This window comes from Salvelinus alpinus, chromosome 25 (assembly GCF_045679555.1).
Source record: "Salvelinus alpinus chromosome 25, SLU_Salpinus.1, whole genome shotgun sequence".
NCBI lineage: Eukaryota > Metazoa > Chordata > Actinopteri > Salmoniformes > Salmonidae > Salvelinus > Salvelinus alpinus.
The window spans coordinates 44,388,394-44,412,943 of record NC_092110.1 but is presented as its reverse complement, the minus strand read 5'-3'; the positions used below and the strand labels follow the sequence as shown (position 1 = coordinate 44,412,943).

General features: G+C 42.5%; 1 gene segment (V, D, J or C); it reads right to left on the bottom strand.

Annotated features, from left to right (window-relative positions):
• Positions 1 to 9,504: 9,504 nt before the first annotated feature.
• LOC139553116 (T-cell receptor beta-2 chain C region-like) lies at positions 9,505 to 24,550 on the bottom strand. The segment is given in 7 exon segments: positions 9,505 to 10,819; positions 12,254 to 12,360; positions 12,545 to 12,574; positions 12,769 to 13,113; positions 15,698 to 15,760; positions 24,183 to 24,422; positions 24,502 to 24,550. Coding segments are annotated over 7 exon segments (858 nt in total).

Genomic DNA, 24,550 nt, shown 5'->3' with positions numbered 1-24,550 from the left:
TGGAGCTAAGAGGGACTGGTTGTTATGGAGATAAGAGGGACTGGTTGCTGTGGAGCTAAGAGGGACTGGTTGCTGTGGAGCTAAGAGGGACTGGTTGTTGTGGAGCTAAGAGGGACTGGTTGCTATGAGGGACTGGTTGCTGTGGAGATAAGAGGGACTGGTTGCTGTGGAGCTAAGAGGGACTGGTTGCTGTGTAGATAAGAGGGACTGGTTGTTGTGGAGATAAGAGGGACTGGTTGCTGTGGAGCTAAGAGGGACTGGTTGCTGTGGAGCTAAGAGGGACTGGTTGCTGTGGAGCTAAGAGGAACTGGTTGCTGTGGAGCTAAGAGGGACTGGTTGCTGTGGAGCTAAGAGGGACTGGTTGCTGTGGAGCTAAGAGGGACTGGTTGTTGTGGAGATAAGAGGGACTGGTTGCTGTGGAGCTAAGAGGGACTGGTTGCTGTGGAGCTAAGAGGGACTGGTTGCTGTGGAGCTAAGAGGGACTGGTTGTTGTGGAGCTAAGAGGGACTGGTTGCTATGAGGGACTGGTTGTTGTGGAGCTAAGAGGGACTGGTTGCTGTGGAGCTAAGAGGGACTGGTTGCTGTGGAGCTAAGAGGGACTGGTTGCTGTGGAGCTAAGAGGGACTGGTTGCTGTGGAGCTAAGAGGGACTGGTTGTTGTGGAGCGAAGAGGGACTGGTTGTTGTGGAGCTAAGAGGGACTGGTTGTTATGGAGCTAAGAGGGTCTGGTTGCTGTGGAGCTAAGAGGGACTGGTTGTTGTGGAGCTAAGAGGGACTGGTTGCTGTGGAGCTAAGAGGGACTGGTTGCTGTGGAGCTAAGAGGGGCTGGTTGCTATGAGGGACTGGTTGCTGTGGAGATAAGAGGGACTGGTTGCTGTGGAGCTAAGAGGGACTGGTTGCTGTGTAGATAAGAGGGACTGGTTGTTGTGGAGATAAGAGGGACTGGTTGCTGTGGAGCTAAGAGGGACTGGTTGCTGTGGAGCTAAGAGGGACTGGTTGCTGTGGAGCTAAGAGGGACTGGTTGTTATGGAGATAAGAGGGACTGGTTGCTGTGGAGCTAAGAGGGACTGGTTGCTGTGGAGCTAAGAAGGACTGGTTGTTGTGGAGCTAAGAGGGACTGGTTGCTATGAGGGACTGGTTGTTGTGGAGCTAAGAGGGACTGGTTGCTGTGGAGCTAAGAGGGACTGGTTGCTGTGGAGCTAAGAGGGACTGGTTGTTGTGGAGCTAAGAGGGACTGGTTGCTGTGGAGCTAAGAGGGACTGGTTGCTGTGGAGCTAAGAGGGGCTGGTTGTTGTGGAGCTAAGAGGGACTGGTTGCTGTGGAGCTAAGAGGGACTGGTTGCTGTGGAGCTAAGAGGGACTGGTTGTTGTGGAGCTAAGAGGGACTGGTTGCTGTGGAGCTAAGAGGGACTGGTTGCTGTGGAGCTAAGAGGGACTGGTTGCTGTGGAGCTAAGAGGGACTGGTTGCTGTGGAGATAAGAGGGACTGGTTGTTGTGTAGCTAAGAGGACCTGGTTGCTGTGGAGCTGAGAGGGACTGGTTGCTGTGGAGATAAGAGGGACTGGTTGCTGTGGAGCTAAGAGGGACTGGTTGTTGTGGAGATAAGAGGGACTGGTTGCTGTGGATATAAGAGGGACTGGTTGCTGTGGAGCTAAGAGGGACTGGTTGCTGTGGAGCTAAGAGGGACTGGTTGCTGTGGAGCTAAGAGGGACTGGTTGCTGTGGAGCTAAGAGGGACTGGTTGTTGTGGAGATAAGAGGGACTGGTTGCTGTGGAGATAAGAGGGACTGGTTGCTGTGGAGCTAAGAGGGACTGGTTGCTGTGGAGATAAGAGGGACTGGTTGTTGTGGAGCTAAGAGGGACTGGTTGTTGTGGAGATAAGAGGGACTGGTTACTGTGGAGATAAGAGGGACTGGTTGCTGTGGAGCTAAGAGGGACTGGTTGCTGTGGAGCTAAGAGGGACTGGTTGCTGTGGAGCTAAGAGGGACTGGTTGCTGTGGAGATAAGAGGGACTGGTTGCTGTGGAGCTGAGAGGGACTGGTTGCTGTGGAGATGAGAGGGACTGGTTGCTGTGGAGCTAAGAGGGACTGGTTGCTGTGGAGCTAAGAGGGACTGGTTGCTGTGGAGCTAAGAGGGACTGGTTGCTGTGGAGCTAAGAGGGACTGGTTGCTGTGGAGCTAAGAGGGACTGGTTGCTGTGGAGCTAAGAGGGACTGGTTGCTGTGGAGCTAAGAGGGACTGGTTGCTGTGGAGCTAAGAGGGACTGGTTGCTGTGGAGCTAAGAGGGACTGGTTGCTGTGGAGCTAAGAGGGACTGGTTGCTGTGGAGATGAGAGGGACTGGTTGCTGTGGAGCTAAGAGAGACTGGTTGCTGTGGAGCTAAGAGGGACTGGTTGTTGTGGAGATAAGAGGGACTGGTTGCTGTGGAGCTAAGAGGGACTGGTTGTTGTGGAGATAAGAGGGACTGGTTGCTGTGGAGCTAAGAGGGACTGGTTGCTGTGGAGCTAAGAGGGACTGGTTGCTGTGGAGATAAGAGGGACTGGTTGCTGTGGAGCTAAGAGGGACTGGTTGCTGTGGAGCTAAGAGGGACTGGTTGCTGTGGAGCTAAGAGGGACTGGTTGCTGTGGAGCTAAGAGGGACTGGTTGCTGTGGAGATAAGAGGGACTGGTTGCTGTGGAGCTAAGAGGGACTGGTTGCTGTGGAGATAAGAGGGACCCCCTCCCACACAGAGACACAGACACATTCATCTGTGAGGTCAGGTTTCTTCTCTCCTTGTAGTCCACTACAGGTAGATTTTTCTTTAAACTGAATCAATTCAACAGTCACTCCATTGTTCTTCCTCTGACAAATTGTCTTCCTGCTGTAATCACTGTTTTATCAACTCATATTGTCTTCCTGCTGTACCAGATAAACTTCACTCTTAATCACTGTTGCTGCTGTATCATATCGAATCATTTTTTACATTTTTGTTTCATTCTACTGTTTTGTAATTATTGTGATTAATAAAAAAATGCGATTTTGATTAAATATTTTGTGGCTGAGTCTATCGGGAACCTTTTGAACAATGCCTCTTGACTCTCACCAAGTCCCTACAGAATAGTCATCAGCTTGAAGAAGTCAAGATTCTCCATAGGAAGCATTGGCATTAAAGCAAATAGTCCGTACCCCTCATAACCACTAGAGGTCAGGCTAAACCTGAGACTGGTGCTACCACTCATAACCACTAGAGGTCAGGCTAAACCCGAGACTGGTGTACTACCACTCATAACCACTAGAGGTCAGGCTAAACCTGTGACTGGTGTACTACCACTCATAACCACTAGAGGTCAGGCTAAACCTGAGACTGGTGCTACCACTCATAACCTTGCGAGCTATCTGGAGGTCGGGTCCCCCAGATAGCATATTAACACGCCACAAGCCATGAAATAAATATTTAGAATGACTGGAAATTAGCTTTGAAAACTGCACATTTTTCTCTCAGTCTCATGGCAAAATGTATTGAATAGCAGGAAATTTACATTCAGGGGAATTTTATGAGGAAAAATATGTTTTGTGAAACATCACCGTTGAGTTCACGCACGCACCCACGCACGCACGCACGCACGCACACACACACACACACACACACACACACACACACACACACACAGCACACCATCCCTCACACACACACACCATCATTAAGAGTCATTAACTCTCACAGGGACAACATGTTACAGCAGGCACTGTCAATGGTCTTTTTGAAATAGAGTGTTTAAATGTGGTGCTGCTATTTACAGTGAGTTGATTACAGGAATCATGATCTTCTCCACTTTCCAGATCAACAGATTGCATCGTGACCGTTGCTGTAACAGCCATCAGAGCTGGAACACTGTATTCCCAGGGACCCACAGTAACAGTACTGGCGACATGAGTCTTAGAAACTCCTTTCAGAACAGTGTAGGGAGTTGTATATAATGTACAATTACATTCATAGAACATAGTTAACACAGGTGAGATACTAAACAGTGTAGGGAGTTGTATATAATGTACAATTACATTCATAGAACATAGTTAACACAGGTGAGATACTAAACAGTGTAGGGAGTTGTATATAATGTACAATTACATTCATAGAACATAGTTAACACAGGTGAGATACTAAACAGTATAGGGAGTTGTATATAATGTACAATTACATTCATAGAACATAGTTAACACAGGTGAGATACTAAACAGTGTAGGGAGTTGTATATAATGTACAATTACATTCATAGAACATAGTTAACACAGGTGAGATACTAAACAGTGTAGGGAGTTGTATATAATGTACAATTACATTCATAGAACATAGTTAACCCAGGTGAGATCCTAAACAGTATAGGGAGTTGTATATAATGTACAATTACATTCACAGAACATAGTTAACACAGGTGAGATACTAAACAGTATAGGGAGTTGTATATAATGTACAATTACATTCATAGAACATAGTTAACCCAGGTGAGATACTAAACAGTATATGCATTGGGCACTATACTAAACAAGATAGCCTACACTACTTGTCATTTCTTTGCACCAGATTCAACAGAAACAGCTGTGTATGTGACTGTGAAAACATATGTGACACAGATAGAAATGGAACATTCTCCCTCGTCAAACCATCTGTGACAAACGGTTGTGTTTGCAGAAACCCGAGGAGAGCAGAGGGGTGGTTTGGGTTGTGGTGAGATGGAAGGGTACATGTTCGTTGTTTCTCATCATCCTGCCTGTGTTTTAGCACTCAGGGTGTGCTCTCTCTCTCGCTCTCTCTCTCTCTCTCTCTCTCTCTCTCTCTCTCTCTCTCTCTCTCTCTCTCTCTCTCTCTCTCTCTCTCTCTCTCTCTCTCTCTCTCTCTCTCTCTCTCTCTCTCTCTCTCTCTCTGTCTCTCTCTCTCTCTCTGTCTCTCTCTCTCTCTCTCTGTTTCTCTCTGTCTCTCTCTCTCTCTCTCTCTCTCTCGCTCTCTCTCTCTCTCTCTAGCTCTCTCTCTCTCTCTCTCTCTCTCTCTCTCTCTCTCTCTCTCTCTCTCTCTCTCTCTCTCTCTCTCTCAATTCAATTCAATTCAATTCAAGGGGCTTTATTGGCATGGGAAACATGTGTTAACATTGCCAAAGCAAGTGAGGTAGACAATATACAAAAGTGAAATAAACAATACAAATCAACAGCAAACATTACACATACAGAAGCTCCAAAGCAACAAAGACATTACAAGTGTCATACTATATATATATATACAGTGTTGCAGCAATGTACAAATGGCCAAAGCACACAAGTTAAAACAAATAAACATAAATATGGGTTGTATTTACAATGGTGTTTGTTCTTCACTGGTTGCCCTTTTCTTGTGGCAACAGGTCACAAATCTTGCTGCTGTGATGGCACACTGTGGAATTTCACCCAGTAGATATGGGAGTTTATCATAATTGGATTTGGTTTCGAATTCTTTGTGGATCTGTGTAATCTGAGGGAAATATGTGTCTCTAATATGGTCATACATTGGGCAGGAGGTTAGGAAGTGCAGCTCAGTTTCCACCTCATTTTGTGGGCAGTGTGCACATAGCCTGTCTTCTCTTGAGAGCCATGTCTGCCTACGGCGGCCTTTCTCAATAGCAAGGCTATGCTCACTGAGTCTGTACATAGTCAAAGCTTTCCTTAAGTTTGGGTCAGTCACAGTGGTCAGGTATTCGGCCACTGTGTACTCTCTGTTTAGGGCCAAATAGCATTCTAGTTTGCTCTGTTTTTTTGTTAATTCTTTCCAATGTGTCAAGTAATTATCTTTTTGTTTTCTCATGATTTGGTTGGGTCTAATTGTGTTGCTGTCCTGGGGCTCTGTGGGGTGTGTTTGTGTTTGTGAACAGAGCCCTAGGACCAGCTTGCTTAGGGGACTCTTCTCCAGGTTCATCTCTCTGTAGGTGATGGCTTTGTTATGGAAGGTTTGGGAATCGCTTCCTTTTAGGTGGTTGTAGAATTTAACGGCTCTTTTCTGGATTTTGATAATTAGTGGGTATCGGCCTAATTCTGCTCTGCATGCATTATTTGGTGTTCTACGTTGTACACGGAGGATATTTTTGCAGAATTCTGCATCTCTCTCTCTCTCTCTCTCTCTCTCTCTCTCTCTCTCTCTCTCTCTCTCTCTCTCTCTCTCTCTCTCTCTCTCCCTCCCTCTCTCTCTCTCTCTGTTTCTCTCTCTCTCTCTCTCTGTTTCTCTCTCTCTCTCTGTTTCTCTCTCTCTCTCTGTTTCTCTCTCTCTGTTTCTCTCTCTCCACCCCCACAGAGCTGCAGGCCTCCATTGCTCAGTTTCACCTCAACCGCTAACCCCCCCCCCCCCCCCCACTCCTCTATGTGATGGAGAGAGCATCAAACATCCTGTCACCTTGCTGTTGTTTCGTTGCTCAACCACTTGTATCATATTATATGCCTTTTGCAACTAGTATCAGTCAAATATAATAACTTACAGAGCAGCCGTTAAGTTATTCCTAACAACGTATGTTCAACATGATTTCAGACATCAACTCAAAGTGTTCAACTGTTGTGAATGTACATAAAACTTTTTTTATTATTATTTATTTATGAACTTATTTTTTGGCTCAGATTAGAAAATTAAGATCTGATCCAGAGCCTTCAGAAAGTATTCACACCCCTTGAATATGTTTTCCCACATTTTGTTGAATTTAAAATGGATTCAGTTGAGATGTTGAGTCACTGGCCCATAATGTCAAAGTGGAATTATGTTTTTTTTTTTTTGAAATGTTAACAAATGAATACAAAATGAGAAGTTCAGGTGTAAAATTTAAATAAATTCAGGAGTAAATCAATTTTCAAAAGTTCAAAGTTCAAAGTTTACAGTTCAAAAGTAAAATTAATTAACTTATTAACACGGTGTGCGATAACAGTGTTAAACATGGTTTTTTGAATGACTACCTCATCTCTTTTCGCACACACACTTAAATCAAAATTAAATCAGTTTTACCAAATTTCTACACCAACTTTACTCCACACACAGAGATGCATACTTGCTCCTTGAAAGTGGCAGCTCTACCCTTTAGCTCAGTGAGGATGTTGCCTGTAATCCATGGCTTCTGGTTGGGGTATGTACTAAGTACGGTCACTGTGGGACGACGTCATCGACGCATTTATTGATGAAGCCAATGACTGATGTGGTGTACTCCTCAACGCCATCGGAGGAATCCCAGAACACATTCCAGTCTGTGCTGCAAAACAGTCCTGCAGCTTAGCATCTGCTTCATCTGACCACTTTTTTATTGATCGAGTCACGGCTGCTTTCTGCTTAAATTTTTGCTTGTAAGCAGGAATCAGGAGGATAGAATTATGGTCAGATTTACCAAATGGAGGGCGAGGGAGAGCTTTGTACACGTCTCTGTATGTGGAGTACAGGTGGTCCAGAGTTTTTTTCCCCTCTGGTTGCACATTTAACATGCTGATAGAAAGTTGGTAAGACGTATTTAAGTTTCCCTGCATTAAAGTCCCCGACCACTAGGAGCACCGCCTCTGGATGAGCGTTTTCCTGTTTGCTTATGGCCGCATACAGCACATTGAGCTGTGCGGTTTAAGTGCCAGCATCTGTCTGTGGTGGTATGTAGACAGCTACGAAAAATACAGATAAAAACTCTCTAGGTAGATAGTATGGTCTACAGCTTATCATGAGATACTCTACCTCGGGCGAGGAAAACCTTGAGACTTCCTATGATATTGTTGTTGATACCAGCTGTTATTTACATATATACATAGTCCTCCGCCCCTTGTCTTACCAGACGCTGCTGTTCTATTCTGCCGGTACAGCATATAACTTGCCTGCTGTATGTTGATAATGTCGTCGTTCAGCCAAGACTCCGTGAAGCATAAGATATTACAGTTTTGAATGTCCCATTGGTAGTTCAATCTTCCGCGTTGGTCATCTATTTTATTCTCCAAAGATTGCACGTTTGCTTGAAAGGCAGTGGGGGGGGGTTTATTCGATCGCCTATAAATTCTCAGAAGGTGCCCTTTTTCTCCGCCTTCTCTTCACGCAAATTACGGGGATGTGGGCATTGTTGTTTCTCCACAATACTAACCTAACTGACAGAGTGAAAAGAAGGAAGCCTGTACAGAATAAAAATATTCTAAAACATCCATCCTGTTTGCAATAAGGAACTAAAGTTAAACTGAAAAAAATGTGGCAAAGAAATTAACTTTATGTGCTGAATACAAATTGTTATGTTTTGGGCAAATCTAACATCACTGAGTACCACTCTTCATATTTTCAATCATGGTGGCGGCTGCATCATGTTATGGGTATGCTTGTCATCGGCAAGGACTAGTGAGTTTTTTTAGGATAAAAGGAAATGGAATAGAGTTAAGCACAGGCAAAATCCTAGAGGAAAACCTGGTTCAGTCTGCTTTCCGCCAGACACTTTGAGACAAATTCACCTTTCAGCAGGACAATAACCTAAAACACAAGGCCAAATATACACTGCAGTTGCTTACCAAGACGACATTGAATGTTCCTGAGTGGCCTAGTTACAGTTTTGACTTAAATCGGCATGAAAATCTATAGCAAGAATGATTCACAACCAACTTTGACAAAGCTTGAAGAATTATACAAATAATAAAGGGCAAATATATTGTGCAATCCAGGTGTGGAAAGCTCTTAGAGATTTACCCAGAAACACTCACAGCTGTAATCACTCTTAGAGATTTACCCAGAAACACTCTCAGCTGTAATCACTCTTAGAGATTTACCCAGAAACACTCTCAGCTGTAATCACTGTCAAAGGGAATTCTAACATGTATTGACTCAAGGGTATGAATATTCATGTAAATGAGATAATTCTGTATTTCATTCACAATAAATTTGTAAAAATGTCTAAAAACATGTTTTCCCTTTGTAATTTTCAGTATTGTGTGTAGATGGGTAAATGTGTTTATATTTAATCCGTTTTGAATTCAGGCTGTAACAACAAATGAACACTGAATACCTTCTGAAAGTAATGTACAACTGTTCCACCTGAGCGTAGGTAGGCCTGAGACCATGATGCACTGCAGCGCTGCAGAGTGGCACGGAAACTTCCTCTCTGTGTGGGCAGGAAGCAGGAAGCGGGGTGTTTCTCAGAAAACGGACGTGATACACACATAAACATCACAATATACTCCCTCGATGGAAAGAAACATGTTACAGTTGAAATCAAACATTGTAGAGAGTTTCTGCTCCAAAGAGCACAGAATCTATCTACCATGTCTTGACCTTATTTCAGGTTATTTCCTGTATCTCTGGGTAATCTCACAGTGTATCATGTTCAGTAATCACCCACATGCTGGGGGGGGGACTGTAAACAGGATTACATGCCAGTATATGTATTAAAGAGCTTGATAATGACTGTGTATTGATTTCTGAAATGAGCTCTTTGAGGGAAGTCCGTCGTAATGAATCATTCACGGTTTCAACATTACTAACTTCTCTTAGGTGGAAATAAGTTTCAGTCAAATAGACCTCTATATTCACATTTCCAACTTTATTATTGAGTAACAAGTGAGAAATATAGTAACAATTGATGAAAATCAACCCAATGTATTTTTAGAAAGCCCTTCTTTACTATAGCAGATGTCACAAAGTGTTAAAGCAAAGTGTTACCTGACAACTCAGACTGATGAAATGACACTTGAGCAGACTAATTATATATGTGTTTTATTTAACCTTTATTTAACGAGGCAAGTCAGTTAAGAACAAATTCTTATTTACAAGGCCGGCCTACCGGGGCCAAACCCGGACGACGCTATATGCACATTATCGAATGTGTTATTCAAAAGGGAAAACATTGAAATTGGAAAGCAACATGTATTTATACTGTAGACACTATGACGTAACTCCTGCAACAAAAATAATACAGAAATTAACATAAATGTTGGTTTTGTAAGTTAATGGAAAATGTAAATATTGTTTTGACACACTTCCTGAATGAACTCATATACACTGAGTGGACAAAACATTATGAACACCTGCTCTTTCCATGACATAAATTGACCAGGTGAATTCAGGTGAAAGATATGATCCCACTTGTTAAATCCTCTTCAATCAGTGTAGATGAAGGGGAGGAGACGGGTTATAATGTTATGCCTAGAGGATTGTTATGCCATGAGACAATAGAGACATGGATTGTTATGCCCTGAGACAATAGAGACATGGATTGTGTATGTTGCCATTTAGAGGGAGAATGGGAAAGATAAAAGATTTAAGAGCCTTTGAACGGGGTGTGGTAATAGGTGCCAGGCACACTGGTTGTGTTAAGAACTGCAACGCTGCTGGGTTTTTCACTCTGAACAGTTTCCAGTGTGTATCAAGAACGGTCCACCACCCAAAGGACATCCAGCCAACTGGACACAACTGTGGGAAGCATTGGAGTCAACATGGACCAGCATCCCTGTGGAACGCTATCGCCACCTTGTAGAGGCCATGCCCCGACTAATTCAAGGGGGGTTGCAACTCAATATGAGGAAGGTGTTCTTAATGTTTTGTACACTCAGTGAATACATTATTAAAGATTCTGTTTATTGGGGACTATAAAATACATCCTCACATTGTAGAGTGACAGATAATAGAAAGCACACTGTACATTGTAATCACATGACAGACATGGGTTTGTTCTTCGTCCCTGATGGCACCCTATTCCCTTTATAGTGCACTACTTTAAAGTGCACTACTTATCACCAGAGCCTTATGCCACACATGACGCCCTCCAGTCCACCGAGCACAGCTTCCACGGGTGGCCGGGTCTCGGTCAGTGATCAATCACATCTGTTTATCTGAGGAGCGCTGTATGGGAAACACAGAGATACAGGATAAAGACAGTATGGTGTCTGTATGGGAAACACAGAGATACAGGATAAAGACAGTATGGTGTCTGTATGGGAAACACAGAGATACAGGATAAAGACAGTATGGTGTCTGTATGGGAAACACAGAGATACAGGATAAAGACAGTATGGTGTCTGTATGGGAAACACAGAGATACAGGATAAAGACAGTATGGTGTCTGTATGGGAAACACAGAGATACAGGATAAAGACAGTATGGTGTCTGTATGGGAAACACAGAGATACAGGATAAAGACAGTATGGTGTCTGTATGGGAAACACAGAGATACAGGATAAAGACAGTATGGTGTCTGTATGGGAAACACAGAGATACAGGATAAAGACGGTATGGTGCCATTTTTGAACCTATATTAGCACAAAGCTAGCCTGGTCCCAGATCTGTTTGTGCTTTCCTGCCAACTCCTACAGTATGTCATTGTCATGCTGACCATAAGAGTTGGCAAGACAACACAAACAGATCTGGGACCAGGCTGGCTAGCACTAACAGATCTGGGACCAGGCTGGCTAGCACTAACAGATCTGGGACCAGGCTGGCTAGCACTATCAGATCTGGGACCAGGCTAGCTAGCACTAACAGATCTGGGACCAGGCTGGCTAGCACTAACAGATCTGGGACCAGGCTAGCTAGCACTAACAGATCTGGGACCAGGCTGGCTAGCACTAACAGATCTGGGACCAGGCTGGCTAGCACTAACAGATCTGGGACCAGGCTAGCTAGCACTAACAGATCTGGGACCAGGCTAGCTAGCACTAACAGATCTGGGACCAGGCTGGCTAGCACTAACAGATCTGGGACCAGGCTAGCTAGCACTAACAGATCTGGGACCAGGCTGGCTAGCACTAACAGATCTGGGACCAGGCTGGCTAGCACTAACAGATCTGGGACCAGGCTAGGTAGCACTAACAGATCTGGGACCAGGCTAGCTAGCACTAACAGATCTGGGACCAGGCTAGGTAGCACTAACAGATCTGGGACCAGGCTAGCACTAACAGATCTGGGACCAGGCTAGCTAGCACTAACAGATCTGGGACCAGGCTAGCTAGCACTAACAGATCTGGGACCAGGCTGGCTAGCACTAACAGATCTGGGACCAGGCTAGCTAGCACTAACAGATCTGGGACCAGGCTAGCTAGCACTAACAGATCTGGGACCAGGCTAGCTAGCACTAACAGATCTGGGACCAGGCTAGCTAGCACTAACAGATCTGGGACCAGGCTAGCACTAACAGATCGGGGACCAGGCTAGCACTAACAGATCGGGGACCAGGCTAGCACTAACAGATCTGGGACCAGACTGGCTAGCACAAGACATAGGTTGAAGAAGAGCGAGAAGGCTGTGTGATGTCCCTCATCAGAGTAGCAGTAAACTCACCTGAAACTTCCAAATCAGAGCCATGACGACCAGGCCGTAGAAGGTACTCTTAGCGATGAAGATGCTGTAGGCCAGCTTGGCAGTCTTAGTGCTCCTCACATAGTACTCTACAAGGACAATAAGACATTGAAATGACCTTGACTAAGATGGTGTCAGGGAATATTGTTCTGCAGATTAGGCATGACTAAATATGATAGTATTGTAAACAGTATTATGTAAACTATAGGTTATATGTATGCCATGTATTTGGCATGAACAATAAGTAGGTCAGTATAGAATGGGCACATTTACCTGTCGTAATCCCTCCATCACCACCTTGACCTGGAAGAAACAGAGCAGTGTTTCACATGACACAGGCTAGTGTACATCCTAGTTGTACATAATGCTGTAGAGAAGCTTACTAGTTTACTTACTACTTTACTAGAGAATGACACAAAAGACAAGCTACTATTGTCGTTCAATGACACCTGTTTCTTCTCATGAACAAGGAGTTTTAGTTCATCATTTGACCGTACCTTCTTCTCCGTTAATGTGATCTGCAACATATATGTCAGTGGTCCCATTGAAGAAGCGGACGGTGCAGGTGAATCTGTTAGAGGCCTTGTTCCATGTCTTGGCTGGGACTCTCAGTCTGCTGGTGATACTGTAGAGTTTGTTGTTACCACTCAAGGCCGTGTTGTCGGTCCCAACTCCATCGGTGATGTTGGCGCCTCCATTCAACTGCCAGAACACAGTGACGTGGTCGGGGTAGAAGTCGGTGGCCACACACACCAGGGTCTTCTTCTTCTTCTTGTTTCTATCTTCACACTCCTTCGTGGAGGGTGGAAGGACTTTCACTGTGGGTGGAGTGACAGGGAGTTCTGGCTCGGCAGGGAGGAAATAGACAAAGCTTTAACCTTTAACAGTCAATCAATGGGCTCTGTTTGTTGTTGACTCAGACCTGAACCTGTGGGCTTTAAAAGAGACGAGACAGAAATGACAGCTATTAGCTGGTCCTGTCTTTCTCCTTCTATAAACCGGTCCTGTCTTCCTCCCTCTATAAACCGGTCCTGTCTTTCTCATTATATAAACCGGTCCTGTCTTTCTCCTTTTATAAACCGGTCCTGTCTTTCTCATTCTATAAACCGGTCCTGTCTTTCTCATTCTATAAACCGGTCCTGTCTTTCTCATTCTATAAACCGGTCCTGTCTTTCTCATTCTATAAACCGGTCCTGTCTTTCTCCTTCTATAAACCGGTCCTGTCTTTCTCATTCTATAAACCGGTCCTGTCTTTCTCCTTCTATAAACCGGTCCTGTCTTTCTCCTTCTATAAACCGGTCCTGTCTTTCTCATAATATAATTTGGTCCTGTCTTTCTCCTTCTATAAATGGGTCCTGTCTTTCTCCTTCTATAAACCGGTCCTGTCTTTCTCCTTCTATAAACCGGTCCTGTCTTTCTCATTCTTGACAGTAACATCAAGGCAACATGAACCACCAGATTCTGTGTCCAGACAAGCACATAATAACACAGCATTTCATTCAGCAGCTCAGAGTGAAGCTCTTAGTAACCCAGCTGCCAAAGTCACTGTCAAGACCGTAGAACATGAAAGCTATAATATACGATTATTACCGTTTTTTTTTACAGTATTTTTACAGTATTCTTACAGCGTCCTTACCCAGAACTGTTAGCTTAGTTCCCTCTCCAAAGTAGGCAGGATAAGCACCAGAGCACATCACATACTCACAGACAGAAAACCAGCATGATGCTAGCTAGCAAGTACTGCAGTTGCTGAAGTTTGTCTTTAACACAGGGGGTAGTACTGTATTTGCTAATCGTTTGTCTTTAACAAAGGGGGTAGTACTGTATTTGCTAATCGTTTCTCTTTAACAAAAGGGGTAGTACTGTATTTACTAATCGTTTGTCTTTAACAAAGGGGGTAGTACTGTATTTGCTAATCGTTTGTCTTTAACAAAGGGGGTAGTACTGTATTTGCTAATCGTTTGTCTTTGACAAAGGGGGTAGTACTGTATTTACTAATCGTTTGTCTCTAACAAAGGGGGTAGTACTGTATTTGCTAATCGTTTGTCTTTAACAAAGGGGGTAGTACTGTATTTGCTAATCGTTTGTCTTTAACAAAGGGGGTAGTACTGTATTTGCTAATCATTTGTCTTTAAGAAAGGGGGTAGTACTGTATTTGCTAATCATTTGTCTTTAACAAAGGGGGTAGTACTGTATTTGCTAATCGTTTGTCTTTAACAAAGGGGGTAGTACTGTATTTGCTAATCATTTGTCTTTAACAAAGGGGGTAGTACTGTATTTACTAATCGTTTGTCTTTAACAAAGGGGGTAGTACTGTATTTGCTAATCATTTGTCTTTAACAAAGGGGGTAGTACTGTATTTCTAAGCATGTTTATGTCGACAGAGCTTAACTCACTTTCTCCGTCAGCTCTATTCACAGGACTAAAACAAACCTGGGTATTTTTCCCTCCTAAATATTTGTATGTTCAACTAATGTACCAAATCAATCAACTAGAATTCAACCCATTATTACAAATGATTTCAATATTGTGTATAAATAGTTTTAAGAGGTGAATCTCTTACCTAGAACAGTGAGTCTGGTTCCTGGACCAAACTCTGCCTTCTCCGTGTTCCACAGAGAGATACCATGCTATACATTACAGGCTCTGTAGTGTGACCCAGTTCTGACCCAGTTCTACTACGTTCCTTGGTCTGAACTATTAAACGGTTTCTTCAAACTGATCTAATACCATATAGATTCATGCAAACCAACGTCTGGGAGGATTTTCAACATTCTTGTATACGTATCTATTTCTCTACATCTCTGGTTCACACACGTTCAGAAATAATCCAAAGTCTCTGTCATTAACAGATACATCTATATGGGTTGTATCTATAAGAGTCTATACACATTTAATCATCATGTTTCTCACCCAGAACTGTGAGTTTGGTGCCGCTGCTGAAGTATGGCTGGTTGAGGTTCACGCTGATACGAGGCTACAGAAAGAGCCCTCTTCTCCCGACTCTAGTCTAGTTATATACACCCTAATATGCTTCTCACGACTCTAGCAGAGTCTAGTTATATACACCCTAATATGCTTCTCACGACTCTAGCAGAGTCTAGTTATATACACCCTAATATGCTTCTCACGACTCTAGCAGAGTCTAGTTATATACACTGGCACTGTTAGCACAGTACAGTGGAACACTGCTCTAATATAGACTTAGTCTCCAGCTGTGCTGTTTTTCTAGAACTTTCCATGCCGATCATGACCTTTGATAAATCTATTCTCCTAATACCAACCAACACCCTGTTCTTACCAGTTTGGAACACAGAGATGAGACAAACATACTATAATCTACTAGGATATCAAATCTCTCTTCTCACAATTATGTTGTCTAACTCAAACGACACACGAGGCAAACATAGTGTACGGATTACTTACCGAGAACTGTTAATTTGGTGCCTGAACCAAAATGTGCCTCATAGTTGGCACAGTGTATACAGCCTTAACATCAAAAAGCATTGAGTGGAGTAACACTGGTAGGAACTAATCTAATGTACTGAATCCATAACCAACTAACTCCTCACATCACTATGCTACTAGACCACACATAGAGTCCCATTAGTTCCATCATGGTGAATATTCTCTTACCCAGAACAGTCAGTTTGGTTCCTGCTCCAAAGATCGCAGGATCATAGTTGTCACAGTGAAGACATAGTGAGCAGTAATATACCAGCCACTACTGCCTTGTTCTATGCATTTGGCATCAGAAATACTCTCTTGCTTTTAGTCAATCATTCATGTTTTTATGAAGAAAGAAAGTTCAAAATCATCAATTTCACGATAAGAAAGTAGAAAGTATTTACCTAAAACGGTGAGTTTGGTTCCATTGCCAAAGAAGGCTGGTTGGTTTGAAGTCACTGTGTTTTCACATCAACCCTTTAGTTCAGCTTGACCATGGACACTTTATGAGACTCTCATTGGCAATGAAGCATCTTCAGGATTACATATTTATATACATATTAAGAATCTTTAAGAAGTTAACTTACCTAAAAGTTAGCTTTGTTCCATTTCCAAAGTAGGGCACACTTCCAGTGTCACATCGCTACTCTCCTATTCCAAAAATACCTCAGATCTCTCTGTCATTCACCCTCTAGGGGAAATGAACAGAGATACAGAGAACAGATAATACCTCAGACCTCTCTGTCATTCACCCTCTAGGGAAAATGAACAGAGATACTCAGAGATACAGAGAACAGATAATACCTCAGATCTCTCTGTCATTCACCCTCTAGGGAATATGAACAGAGATACTCAGAGAACAGATAACACCTCAGATCTCTCTGTCATTCACCCTCTAGGGGAAATGAACAGACTATCCATGGGGACTTTAAAACACCATCACCTAGTTGGTTTAGAATAAGTTTTGTTGTCAAGCAGGAATCAAACAAACTCCAATATCTAATGAATCTAACTTGATAACTTAGTTGTGTTTTCCAGGCAAATCTTGATGTTACGAAGAAAATCCTGTTCAGTATTATTGATCTGTTGAGAAGCATCTCTCCAGGCTCCTAGTCTCCTCAATGTGTGTGAATTGGCCCCAGACCTATCCTGTATGGAAGTGAATGGGAGGAGGTTTTTGTATGGAAGTGAACGGGAGGAGGTTTTTGTATGGAAGTGAACGGGAGGAGGTTTTTGTACGGAAGTGAATGGGAGGAGGTTTTGGTAGGGAAGTGAAGTGAATGGGGGGAGGTTGTTTTTGTATGGCGTCTCTATGAGAATATATCACCGTGGCCCCCTGTCCCCACAGTGTTAAAGCATCACACAAAAATATAAATTCTCTCTCGTTCTCTCGTCTTTCTCTCCCCTCCTTCCCCCTACGCTGTCTCTCTCTCTATCTCTCTACCCATCTCTCCTTCTCAGTATCAGTCTGTAGCAGCAGGTGTGTTGATCTGGGGCTTCCTGGAGAAACGGACTCTTTCTATTTCTGTCAAGCAGCGCTAAGAAAAGCAGAAGGGAGGAAGCAGAAAGAGAAGACAGGAGGAAAGGAGGGGACAGGTAATGTTTTGTTATGCGTTTCGTCCTATAACGGAGTTGACGCCTCTCTAAGTCTCTACAACGCCTCCCCTCTTCACCCAACCCCCCCCCCCCCCCTCTCCATGCAGCATCATGTGACAGTAACTGTCTGTCAGAGAGCACGGCTGTCAACCTCAGGTCCTGAACTTCCAGAACCATCTAACGTGATTGTAACTTCCATTTGATCATATCTGCTGTAGTAACAGTATTATTTTATTGTTCCATTTTGTTTGTAAAAACAGAAAGATGTAAAATCAATCAGGGATTAATATTTAGGGGGAATCTTAAATATGTTTTCTTTTTGTTTTATATCTCAAATCACGGAATTTAATTGAATCCAGGATAGTTTAGACTTCTGGTTTGATTTCTGTGTAATCTGACATTTACCCTCCAGAGGTCAGTGTATAATCTAGGATAGATTAGACTCCTGGTTTGACTTCTGTGTAATCTGACATTTACCCTCCAGAGGTCAGTGTGTAATCTAGGATAGATTAGACTCCTGGTTTGACTTCTGTGTAATCTGACATTTACCCTCCAGAGGTCAGTGTGTAATCTAGGATAGTTTAGACTCCTGGTTTGATTTCTGTGTAATCTGACATTTACCCTCCAGAGGTCAGTGTATAATCTAGGATAGATTAGACTCCTGGTTTGACTTCTGTGTAATCTGACATTTACCCTCCAGAGGTCAGTGTGTAATCTAGGATAGATTAGACTCCTGGTTGGATTTCTGTGTAATCTGACATTTACCCTACAGAGGTCAGTGTACGATCATCTCTGAGAAACGTTTCTCTTTTAAATCAAATAGTTTAATTTGATACAAGGGTAGGCCTATATACCAGGGACACCTGGATGACAGTCAGACAGTCAGAGAAAGACCCATATCCTGTTTGTTATATCTATCTTTGAAAGTGTAGAACCCCTGACTTGCAGGTAAGACGACAACGACTCTAGTATAATGGTTGGCACCTGGCCTCTCCTATCTCATAGGATCAGTTATATGATGTAAAAACAACAACTCTAGTATAATGGTTGGCACCTGGCCTCTCCTATCTCATAGGATCAGTTATATGATGTAAAAACAACAACTCTAGTATAATGGTTGGCACCTGGCCTCTCCTATCTCATAGGATCAGTTATATGATGTAAAAACAACAACTCTAGTATAATGGTTGGCACCTGGCCTCTCCTATCTCATAGGATCAGTTATATGATGTAAAAACAACAACTGAAGGACGGTTCAATGTAAAATACTATCAAATTAGAGACATCAACCACAACCACAACCAAATCTACAGCTGACAGGCACACCGTCTTTAATCTTAACGTTTTATATACAGTATCAACTCATATAACTCATAGTGAGATATACATGGAGGAGGTGCCATGGAGGAGGTGCCATGGAGGAGGTGCCATGGAGGAGGTGCCATGGAGGAGGTGCCATGGAGGAGGTGCCATGGAATCGGTGCATCAAAGATCTCTTGCCAGCTATTTTTGCAATCTGTAATGGCACAGCTGTCAACATCCTGGTCCTCAAATGAAACTGGTATACTTTCCTATTTATGCTATTTTTATTCCTCCGCCAGTTTTGATCTTTTATATTGGGCAGACAGACCAGTTCCCTACCTCCTCCAGTTTAGATCCTTTATATTGGGCAGACAGACCAGTTCCCTACCTCCTCCCGCTGCCACCTGACTCCTGCGTTTTTGGCCGATATAATGCTGTAATCAATTGGTTGTACTCTTGGATTGAGGAGACCTTTCCGTACAATTCTGATAACTCCATGAAAGACAACTCTACCATTCCAATTTACAATATCATTTAAAAAACAAAATATCCTTTTCATGGGAAGGAATATATGTTTGTCATGGGCAAAGAAACTGAAAAGGGGGGATTACATGAAATAACAACCATGTTTGATCCGATTGTGCAAACTGTTCCTCAGGGAAGATGGTTCCTTTTAAATACGCTATTAGATCAAAACAGATCTGGTTAATTAATCTATATGGGCCAAATATAATGACGATCCACACTTCGTCTGAAATATAATAATCTATTGAGCTCACAAGCAACGACTGAATCTATTGTGGTGGGAGATTATAATACTGTTTTTAAGTTTTATTATAATTATCAACGGATCGTAAAATAAATAACACTACAAACTATCAAGCACTTAAGGAAATCACGAATATCATCGATATAGTGGATATATGGAGTCTGAAAAACCCCGACCTAGTGAGATATACATGGAGGAGGTTTAATATCCTGACCTAGTGAGATATACATGGAGGAGGTTTAATATCCTGACCTAGTGAGATATACATGGAGGTTTAATATCCTGACCTAGTGAGATATACATGGAGGTTTAATATCCTGACCTAGTGAGATATACATGGAGGTGGTTTAATATCCTGACCTAGTGAGATATACATGGAGGAGGTTTAATATCCTGACCTAGTGAGATATACATGGAGGAGGTTTAATATCCTGACCTAGTGAGATATACATGGAGGAGGTTTAATATCCTGACCTAGTGAGATATACATGGAGGTTTAATATCCTGACCTAGTGAGATATACATGGAGGAGGTTTAATATCCTGACCTAGTGAGATATACATGGAGGAGGTTTAATATCCTGACCTAGTGAGATATACATGGAGGTTTAATATCCTGACCTAATGAGATATACATGGAGGAGGTTTAATATCCTGACCTAGTGAGATATACATGGAGGAGGTTTAATATCCTGACCTAGTGAGATATACATGGAGGAGGTTTAATATCCTGACCTAGTGAGATATACATGGAGGTTTAATATCCTGACCTAGTGAGATATACATGGAGGAGGTTTAATATCCTGACCTAGTGAGATATACATGGAGGTTTAATATCCTGACCTAGTGAGATATACATGGAGGAGGTTTAATATCCTGACCTAGTGAGATATACATGGAGGAGGTTTAATATCCTGACCTAGTGAGATATACATGGAGGTTTAATATCCTGACCTAGTGAGATATACATGGAGGTTTAATATCCTGACCTAGTGAGATATACATGGAGGTGGTTTAATATCCTGACCTAGTGAGATATACATGGAGGAGGTTTAATATCCTGACCTAGTGAGATATACATGGAGGAGGTTTAATATCCTGACCTAGTGAGATATACATGGAGGAGGTTTAATATCCTGACCTAGTGAGATATACATGGAGGTTTAATATCCTGACCTAGTGAGATATACATGGAGGAGGTTTAATATCCTGACCTAGTGAGATATACATGGAGGAGGTTTAATACCCTGACCTAGTGAGATATACATGGAGGAGGTTTAATATCCTGACCTAATGAGATATACATGGAGGAGGTTTAATACCCTGACCTAGTGAGATATACATGGAGTTTAATATCCTGACCTAGTGAGATATACATGGAGGAGGTTTAATATCCTGACATAGTGAGATATACATGGAGGTTTAATATCCTGACCTAGTGAGATATACATGGAGGAGGTTTAATATCCTGACCTAGTGAGATATACATGGAGGTTTAATATCCTGACCTAGTGAGATATACATGGAGGAGGTTTAATATCCTGACCTAGTGAGATATACATGGAGGAGGTTTAATATCCTGACCTAGTGAGATATACATGGAGGAGGTTTAATATCCTGACCTAGTGAGATATACATGGAGGTTTAATATCCTGACCTAGTGAGATATACATGGAGGAGGTTTAATATCCTGACCTAGTGAGATATACATGGAGGAGGTTTAATACCCTGACCTAGTGAGATATACATGGAGGAGGTTTAATATCCTGACCTAATGAGATATACATGGAGGAGGTTTAATACCCTGACCTAGTGAGATATACATGGAGTTTAATATCCTGACCTAGTGAGATATACATGGAGGAGGTTTAATATCCTGACATAGTGAGATATACATGGAGGTTTAATATCCTGACCTAGTGAGATATACATGGAGGAGGTTTAATATCCTGACCTAGTGAGATATACATGGAGGTTTAATATCCTGACCTAATGAGATATACATGGAGGAGGTTTAATATCCTGACCTAGTGAGATATACATGGAGGAGGTTTAATATCCAGACCTAGTGAGATATACATGGAGGAGGTTTAATATCCTGACCTAGTGAGATATACATGGAGGTTTAATATCCTGACCTAATGAGATATACATGGAGGAGGTTTAATACCCTGACCTAGTGAGATATACATGGAGGAGGTTTAATATCCTGACCTAGTGAGATATACATGGAGGAGGTTTAATATCCTGACCTAGTGAGATATACATGGAGGTTTAATATCCTGACCTAGTGAGATATACATGGAGGAGGTTTAATATCCTGACCTAGTGAGATATACATGGAGGAGGTTTAATATCCTGACCTAATGAGATATACATGGAGGAGGTTTAATACCCTGACCTAGTGAGATATACATGGAGTTTAATATCCTGACCTAGTGAGATATACATGGAGGAGGTTTAATATCCTGACCTAGTGAGATATACATGGAGGAGGTTTAATATCCCGACCTAGTGAGATATACATGGAGGAGGTTTAAAGTCTTCAACTTTATCCTCAGCTCTGGGATCTTCCTTATTTGGAAACAAGGTCTGGTCACCCCAAAACACAAAAGTATAATTACTGATGATTCTGTGTCAACAGCAGCACCCAGAAACCATCTGCAGCACCCTGCTTCACCCTACTTGACCCAGAAATCAAATGTCTACTGTTTGCTGATGATCTGATGCTTCTGTCACCAACCAAGGAGGGCCTACAGCAACACCTAGATCTTCTGCACAGATTATGTCAGACTTGGGCCCTGACAGTAAAATCTCAGTAAAAAACAAAAAAATTATGGTGTTCCAAAAAAAAGTCCATAAACCAAATTCCGTCTAGACACCGTTGCCCTAGAGCACATAAAGAATTAAACTTACCTCGGCCTAAACATCAACACCACTGGTAACTTCCAACAAGGCTGTGAACGATCTAAGAGACAAGACAAGAAGGGCTTCTATGCCATCAAAAGGAACATAAAACATACCAATTAGGATCTGGCAAAGAAAAATACTTCAATCAGTTATCGAACCCATTTCCCTCTATGGTTGTGAGGTCTGGGGTCCACTCACCAACCAGGAATTCACAAAATGGGACAAACACCCAATTGAGACTCTGCATGCAGAATTATGCAAAAAATATACTTTGTGTAAAACGCAAAAACCACAAATAATGCAGAGCAGAATTATGACTATACACGCTAGTTATCAACATCCTGACAAGAGCCGTTAAATTCTTCAACCACCTAAAAGGTCCCGATTCCCAAACCTTCCATAACCTTCCATATCAAAGCCATCACCTACAGAGAGATGAACCTGGAGAAGAGTCCCCTCAGCCAGCTGGTCCTGGGGCTCAGTTCACAAACACAAACCACAGAGTCCCAGGACAGCAACACAATTAGACCCAACAAAATGATGAGAAAATTAAAGGATAATTACTTGACACTGGAAAGAATTAACCAAGACACAGATCAAACTGGAATGCTGGTCCTAAACAGAGACACGGTGGCAGAATACCACTGATTGAACAAAAATTAAGGAAAACTATGTACAGACTCTGTGAGTATAGCCTTGCTATTGAGAGAGGTCGCAATAGGCAGACCTGGCTCTCAAGAGAAGACAGACTATGTGCACACTGTGGAAACTGAGCTGCACTTCCTAACAAATATATAGTCAGTTATTAAAGACTTACAGGTGCTTCTACACCTGCATTGCTTTGCTGTTTGGGGTTTTAGGCTGGGTTTCTGTACAGCACTTTGAGATATCAGCTGATGTAAGAAGGGCTATATAAATACATTTGATTTGATTTGATATTACCATATTAGAGACACGTATTTCCCATAGATCACAAAGACCCACAAATAATTGAAAACAAATCCAACATTGATAAACTCCCATATCTGTTAGGCTAAATACCACAATGTGCATCACAGCAGCAAGATTTGTGACCTGTTGTCACAAGAAAGGGGTAACCAGTGAAGAACAAACAACATTGTACAACCCATATTTATGTTTATTTATTTTCCCTTTTGTACTTTAACTATTTGCACATAATATGACATGTCTTTATTCTTTTGGAATAATTTGTAATGTTTACTGTTAATTTCTTTATTGTTTATTTCACTTTTGTTAATTACCTATTTCACTTCTTTGGCAATGTAAACATCTGTTTCCATGCCAATAAAGCCCCTTAAATTGAAATTGAATTGAAAGAGAGAGAGCAGAGAGAGAGAGATCAGAGAGCAGAGAGAGAGAAAGAGAGACAAAGCAGAGAGAGAGAGCAGAGAGAGAGAGAAAAGAGAGAGAGAGAGAGTTTTATTCATCACCAAATCCTCTTGATTACTGTTCTAATATCTGGGTAGAGGTTGCCTCTGCCACAACCTCCCACCTCACCTTGGAGAACAACATGAGTGAAGCCTGGAGCCGAGCCTACCGAAGCTACTACTGTGATACTCAACGTCAGCTAACGTATCACCCTAATAACCCACGTTGAGGTAGACTGTGTAGACAAACAGACTGCGTTGTGTATGGACTGACGTGTCTACCCACCCAGCTAAATATACAACCACATGTTCATTGTTCACCAGACAGTTAGAGTTAACGTTGTGCAGGTGTGTCATGTTGATACGACCAGCGCCAGTAGTTTTTGGTTAGTGAGGGAATGAATTTGCAGCACTGTGCTGACTGGCTGCACAGTAATACACTGCACTGTCTGTCGGGTTTATCTCAGAGATAACCAGGGTGGCTTTGGCCTTGGAATGACCTGTTAAGTTGAACCGTGTTTCATAGTTCTTCTCAAGAGTTGGGTTTATATAGTGCAGTGTTCCAATGAGATCCATCGTCGTCTGTCCTCCCTTGTCCCTCTGTTGGTACCACAACATGTACGGGTAGTTGTTGTCGCCATGGTGACAGTCCAGGTGTGCCTCTCTGTGTTCAGGTGTTCTCCTCAGGAGGTGTTGAGGAGTCTGGCGGATGAGGAGAGAGGAGGAGAACACCACCTCCTCTACAGAGGGGAGGAAACACTGTCAAGAGGACATTACGGAGACGCCACCGTGGGTATAATGTATCTCTGTGACTCTTACCTGTGAGGAAGGAGAGAGAAACGATGAACGTGGTAAATACTTTGAACAT